Source organism: Entelurus aequoreus, linkage group LG26 (assembly GCF_033978785.1).
Source record: "Entelurus aequoreus isolate RoL-2023_Sb linkage group LG26, RoL_Eaeq_v1.1, whole genome shotgun sequence".
Classification (NCBI taxonomy): domain Eukaryota; kingdom Metazoa; phylum Chordata; class Actinopteri; order Syngnathiformes; family Syngnathidae; genus Entelurus; species Entelurus aequoreus.
In genome coordinates, this window is record NC_084756.1 from 38,626,400 (window position 1) to 38,633,899 (window position 7,500).

A 7,500-nucleotide genomic window follows, 5' to 3' on the forward strand; every position below is an offset into this window, starting at 1 on the left:
GAGCACTACATGGTGTCTTATGTTGTGTGGGGGGCTGGGCAGTTGTTGGTGCACTACATGGTGTCTTATGTTGTGTGGTGGGCAGTTGTTGGAGCACTACATGGTGTCTTATGTTGTGTGGGGGGCTGGGCAGTTGTTGGAGCACTACATGGTGTCTTATGTTGTGTGGTGGGCAGTTGTTGGAGCACTACCTGGTGTCTTATGTTGTGTGGGGGGCTGGGCAGTTGTTGGAGCACTACATGGTGTCTTATGTTGTGTGGGGGGCTGGGCAGTTGTTGGAGCACTACATGGTGTCTTATGTTGTGTGGGGGGCTGGGCAGTTGTTGGAGCAGGCGCTGGTGATCGAGGAGCAGCTGAGGCGGGCGGCCTACCTGAACATGAGCCAAGACCCCAGCCACCCGGCCATGGCTCTCAACACCCGCTTCACCGAGGTGGAATGTCTGGCCGAGTCCCACCAGCACCTGTCCAAAGAGTCCCTGGGCGGGAACAAGCCAGCCAACGCCGTGCTGCACAAAGGTGAGCGCTCCTCTTTTAGTCCCTCACTGGCAGTCAGAGACAGAACTGAAGGATTTGAGGATTTATGCTTTTTCAAACACTGCTTAAAAACTTTATATTGTTTGGTGTGTGCACGCCTAGACTTAACCAAACACTCAACCAAAAATAGTGCGTCCAACTGTTGCCTTTTCACACAGTCTGACTATGAATCGGTTCTTGTTCACTTAATTTTTTTTTACACTGAATTTTTATAAACTAAATTTTTTAAATCAATCTATGCTGACAATTTTATTGAAAACATTTTTATTGACAATTTTATAGATTTATTTATTTTTTTCAGCAAAGTTACTCTGTTTAAAAATTCATTGTTTTAAAATTCAGGGTATAAAAAAATCAGTGTATAAAAATTCTGTGTTTTAAAATTCAGTGTTTTAAAATTTAGTGTATAATTAAAAAAAAAAAAATTTTTTTAGAAACTGATTTTTTAATTGAAAAAAAAACGTGTTGCCAAAATGCATGTGTTTTGAAATTCAGAGTATAATTTTTTTTACACTGATTTTTTAAAAACTGAATTTCTTTTTACAACAAATAATGCTGCCAATTTTATGGAAAAAAATGTGTCAGAAAAATGTGTGTAAAAAAGTTCAATGTATAAAAATTCAGTGTATATTTTTTTAGAAATGTTTATACACTTTTTTTTTTTTACATCAAATTATGCTGACAATTTCATTGACATTTTTTTTTAATTCAGTGTATAATCTTTTTGAAATATTTACACTGAATAAACTAATTTTTAAAAACAGCAAATTATGCTGAAAATTTCATTTAAAAAAATTGTTAGTGACTTGCGTGTGTTTAAAAATTCAGTGCTTTAAAATTTAGTGTATAATTTAAAAAAATAAAAATTTTAGAACTGAATTTTTTTTTTACATCAAATTGTGCTGACCATTTAATTGAAAAAAAACATGTTGCCAAAATGCATGTGTTTTGAAATTCAGAGTATAATTTTTTTTACACTGATTTTTTATAAACTGAATTTCTTTTTACAACAAATAATGCTGACAATTTTATGGAAAAAAAATGTGGCAGCAAAATGTGTGTAAAAAAAGTTCAATGTATAAAAATTCAGTGTTTTAAAATTCAGTGTATATTTAAAAAAAAATGTTCATACACTTAATTTTTTTTACATCAAATTATGCTGACTATTTCATTGAATTTTTTTATTTTTAATTCAGTGTAAAAAATTCAGTGTATAATCTTTTTGAAATATTTACACTGAATAAACTAATTTTTTTTAACATCAAATTATGCTGACAATTTCATTGAAAAAAATTGTTAGTGACTTGCGTGTGTTTAAAAATTCAGTGTTTTGTAATTGGGTGTATAAAAATGCAGTGTTTTAAAATATTTTTGATTTTTTTACACTGAATTTTTATAAACTGATTTTTTTTATATCAATTTTTGCTGACAATTTTATTGAAAACATATTTATCGACAATTTTATTGAAATTTTTTTTTTAGCAAAATAAGTGTGTTTAAAAATTCAATGTTTTAAAATTCAGTGTTTTAAAATTTTGTGTATAATTTTAAAAAATATCTTTTTTTAGAAACTGAATTTTTTTTTACATCAAATTGTGCTGACCATTTAATTGAAAAAAAACAAAACGTGTTGCCAAAATGCATGTGTTTTAAAATTCAGAGTATAATTTTTTTTACACTGATTTTTTATAAACTGAATTTCTTTTTACAATAAACAATGCTGACAATTTTATGGAAAAAAAATGTGTCAGCAAAATGCGTGTATAAAAAGTTCAATGTATAAAAATTCAGTGTTTTAAAATTCAGTGTATATTTTTTTAGAAATGTTTATACACTTAATTTTTTTTTTTTGCATCAAATTATTCTGACAATTTCATTGAATTTTTTTTTTTAAATTCAGTGTAAAAAAAATTCAGTGTATAATCTTTTTGAAATATTTACACTGAATAAACTATTTTTTTTAATATCAAATTATGCTGACAATTTCATTGAAAAAAATTGTTAGTGACTTGCGTGTGTTTAAAAATTCAGTGTTTTGGAATTGGGTGTATAAAAATGCAGTGTTTTAAAATATTTTAGATTTTTTTACACTGAATTTTTATAAACTGATTTTTTTTATATCAATTTTTGCTGACAATTTTATTGAAAACATTTTTATCGACAATTTTATTGAAAAAAAATTGTTAGCAAAATAAGTGTGTTTAAAAATTCTGTGTTTTAAAATTCCGTGTTTTAAAATTTAGTGTATAATTTAAAAAAAAATATTTTTTTAGAAACTGAATTTTTTTTTTACATCAAATTGTGGTGACCATTTAATTGAAAAAAAAAACATGTTGCCAAAATGCATGTGTTTTAAAATTCAGAGTATAATTTTTTTTACACTGATTTTTTATAAACTGAATTTCTTTTTACAACAAATAATGCTGACAATTTTATGGAAAAAAAATGTGTCAGCAAAATGTGTGTAAAAAAGTTCAATGTATAAAAATTATGTTTTAAAATTCAGTGTATATTTAAAAAAAAAAGTTTATACACTTAATTTTTTTTTACATCAAATTATGCTGACGATTTCATTGAATTTTTTTTTTTAATTCAGTGTAAAAAATTCAGTGTATAATCTTTTTGAAATATTTACAGTGAATAAAGTAATTTTTTTTAACATCAAATTATGCTGACAATTTCATTGAAAAAAATTGTTAGTGACTTGCGTGTGTTTAAAAGTTCAGTGTTTTGGAATTGGGTGTATAAAAATGCAGTGTTTTAAAATATTTTTGATTTTTTCACACTGAATTTTTATAAACTGATTTTTTTATATCAATTTTTGCTGACAATTTTATTGAAAAAAAATTGTTAGCAAAATAAGTGTGTTTAAAAATTCTGTGTTTTAAAATTCCGTGTTTTAAAATTTAGTGTATAATTTAAAAAAAAAAAATTTTTTTAGAAACTGAATTTTTTTTTTACATCAAATTGTGCTGACCATTTAATTGAAAAAAAAAGCATGTTGCCAAAATGCATTGGTTTTAAAATTCAGAGTATAATTTTTTTTACACTGATTTTTTATAAACTGTATTTCTTTTTACAATAAATAATGCTGACAATTTTATGGAAAAAAAATGTCAGCAAAATGCGTGTAAAAAAGTTAAATGTATAAAAATTCAGTGTTTTAAAATTCAGTGTATATTTTTTTAGAAATGTTTATACACTTAATTTTTTTTTTTTACATCAAATTATTCTGACAATTTCATTGAATTTTTTTTTTTTAATTCAGTGTAAAAAAATTCAGTTCATAATCTTTTTGAAATATTTACACTGAATAAACAATTATTTTTAATATCAAATTATGCTGACAATTTCATTGAAAAAAATTGTTAGTGACTTGTGTGTGTTTAAAAATTCAGTGTTTTGTAATTCGGTGTATAAAAATGCAGTGTTTTAAAATATTTTTGATTTTTTTACACTGAATTTTTATAAACTGATTTTTTTATATCAATTTTTGCTGACAATTTTATTGAAAACATTTTTATCGACAATTTTATTGAAAAAAAATTGTTAGCAAAATAAGTGTTTAAAAATTCTGTGTTTTAAAATTCAGTGAATAATTAAAAAATAAATAAATTTATAAACATTTTTTTTTACATCAAATTGTGTTGACCATTTAATTATAAAGTAGTATAATTTTTTTACACTGAATTTTTAACAAATAATGCTGACATTTTTATTGAAAAAAATGTGTTGGCAAAATGCATGTATAAAAGTTCAATGTATTCAGTGTATATTTTTTTAGAAATGTTTGGACACTTAATTTTTTTACATCAAATTATGCTGAGAATTTCATTGAATTTTTTTTTTTTAATTCAGTGTAAAAAATTCAGTGTATAATCTTTTTGAAATATTTACACTGAATAAACTAATTTTTTTTAACATCAAATTATGCTGACAATTTCATTGAAAAAAATTGTTAGTGACTTGCGTGTGTTTAAAAATTCAGTGTTTTGGAATTGGGTGTATGAAAATGCAGTGTTTTAAAATGTTTTTGATTTGTTTACACTGAATTTTTATAAACTGATTTTTTTTATATCAATTTTTGCTGACAATTTTATTGAAAACATTTTTATCGACAATTTCATTGAAAAAAAATTGTTAGCAAAATAAGTGTGTTTAAAAATTCTGTGTTTTAGAATACCGTGTTTTAAAATTTAGTGTATAATTTAAAAAAAAATATTTTTTTAGAAACTGAATTTTTTTTTTACATCAAATTGTGCTGACCATTTAATTGAAAAAAAAAACGTGTTGCCAAAATGCATGTGTTTTAAAATTCAGAGTATCATTTTTTTTACACTGATTTTTTATAAACTGAATTTCTTTTTACAATAAATAATGCTGACAATTTTATGGAAAAAAAATGTGTCAGCAAAATGCGTGTAAAAAAGTTCAATGTATAAAAATTCAGTGTTTTAAAATTCAGTGTATATTTTTTTAGAAATGTTTATACACTTAAAAAATTTTTTTACATCAAATTATTCTGACAATTTTATTGAATAATTTTTTTTAATTCAGTGTAAAAAAAATTCAGTGTATAATCTTTTTGAAATATTTACACTGAATAAACAATTATTTTTAATATGAAATTATGCTGACAATTTCATTGAAAAAAATTGTTAGTGACTTGCGTGTGTTTAAAAATTCAGTGTTTTGGAATTGGGTGTATAAAAATGCAGTGTTTTAAAATATTTTTGATTTTTTTACACTGAATTTTTATAAACTGATTTTTTTTATATCAATTTTTGCTGACAATTTTATTGAAAACATTTTTATCGACAATTTTATTGAAAAAAAATTGTTAGCAAAATAAGTGTGTTTAAAAATTCTGTGTTTTAAAATTCCGTGTTTTAAAATTTAGTGTATAATTTAAAAAAATGTATTTTTTTAGAAACTGATTTTTTTTTTTACATCAAATTGTGCTGACCATTTAATTGAAAAAAAAAACGTGTTGCCAAAATGCATTTGTTTTAAAATTCATAGAGTTTTTTTTTTTTTACACTGATTTTTTATAAACTGAATTTCTTTTTACAACAAATAATGTTGACAATTTTATGGAAAAAAAATGTGTCAGCAAAATGTGTGTAAAAAAGTTCAATGTATAAATATTCAGTGTTTTAAAATTCAGTGTATATTTTTTTAGAAATGTTTATAGACTTAATTTTTTTTTTACATCAAATTATTCTGACAATTTCATTGAATTTTTTTTTATTTTTAATTCCGTGTAAAAAAAATGCAGTGTATAATCTTTTTGAAATATATACACTGAATAAACAATTTTTTTTAATATCAAATTATGCTGACAATTTCATTGAAAAAAATTGTTAGTGACTTGCGTGTGTTTAAAAATTTAGTGTTTTGGAATTTGGTGTTAAAAATGCAGTGTTTTAAAATGTTTTTGATTTGTTTACACTGAATTTTTATAAACTGATTTTTTATATCAATTTTTGCTGACAATTTTATTGAAAACATTATTATCGACAATTTTATTGAAAAAAAATTGTTAGCAAAATAAGTGTGTTTAAAAATTCTGTTTTAAAATTCAGTGAATAATTTAAAAAAAAAATTATTTATAAACATTTTTTTTACATCAAATTGTGTTGACCATTTAATTGAAAAGTAGTATAATTTTTTTACACTGAATTTTTAACAAATAATGCTGACATTTTTATTGAAAAAAATGTGTTGGCAAAATGCGTGTATAAAAGTTCAATGTATTCAGTGTTTTAAAATTCAGTGTATTTTTTTTTAGAAATTTTTATACACTTAATTTTTTTAATTCAAATTATGCTGAGAATTTCATTGAAAAAAAATGTTTAAAAATTCAGTCTTTAAAAAATCAGTGTAAAATAATTCAGTGTTTTAAAATTCCGTGTATAATCACTTGAACGAGCCGTTCAAAAGGCTCGACTCGTTTGCGAACATCACATCTTTGGTGTAGCTGATGTTAGGGTTTCCGCGGGTCATTAAAAAGCATTAAAAGTCAGAATCTATCGTTCACAATCACTATGAAAGACAAGAAGACAAAAGTTGTATTTTTTATTTTTTTGCATTCTAACATGTAAGAATCATCTCGTTCTAGGTTGCTAGCAATGCAGCTAATGTTAGCAATTCATTATACCTCTAAATTACTTTAAATCTCATTCAAAAACCGTCAACAATACTTCATTTACGTTGTGTAACATTTATAATAACCACAAACATATACACTGTGGTTGCCTCTGCGGTGTTCCACGCCATCGTCTGCTGGGGTTGGGGGGAGCAGGGCCAGGGACAGGAGCAGACCCAACAAAGCAACCAAGAGCGCCGACTCCACCCTCGGCCGCCCACCAACTCCCGGCCAGTGTCCAGTCCACTGGCCTAACCTCCTTGTTGTCTCCGTGCAGTGCTAAACCAGCTGGAAGAGCTCCTGAGCGACATGAAGGCGGACGTGACGCGACTGCCCAACATGCTGTCCCGCATCCCGCCCGTCTCCGCCCGCTTGCACATGTCCGAGCGCAGCATCCTGAGCCGTCTCACCAGCCGGGGCAGCGAACCCCCGCCGCAGCAGGTCGGTAAATACTCCAAGACCATGTTTAAATACTATGTTTACACTGCATATACTATGTTTACACTGCAAATACTATGTTTACACTGCACGTCAAATACTATGTTTACACGGCAAATACTATGTTTACACTGCACGTCAAATACTATGTTTACACGGCAAATACTATGTTTACACTGCAAATACTATGTTTACACTGCACGTCAAATACTATGTTTACACGGCAAATACTATGTTTACACTGCAAATACTATGTTTACACTGCAAATACTATGTTTACACTGCAAATACTATGTTTACACTGCACGTCAAATACTATGTTTACACGGCAAATACTATGTTTACACTGCAAATACTATGTTTACACTGCACGTCAAATA

General features: G+C 26.5%; 1 protein-coding gene across 1 annotated transcript in view; it reads left to right on the plus strand.

The window, feature by feature from the left end:
- The window catches only part of chd5 (chromodomain helicase DNA binding protein 5), a 136,088-nt gene that overhangs the window by 121,348 nt on the left and 7,240 nt on the right, over positions 1-7,500 (plus strand). The window contains exons 37-38 of the mRNA XM_062037812.1: positions 321-516; positions 6,960-7,123. Of these exons, the coding sequence (XP_061893796.1) occupies positions 321-516; positions 6,960-7,123 (360 nt within the window). The remainder of the gene's footprint in view (positions 1-320; positions 517-6,959; positions 7,124-7,500) is intronic.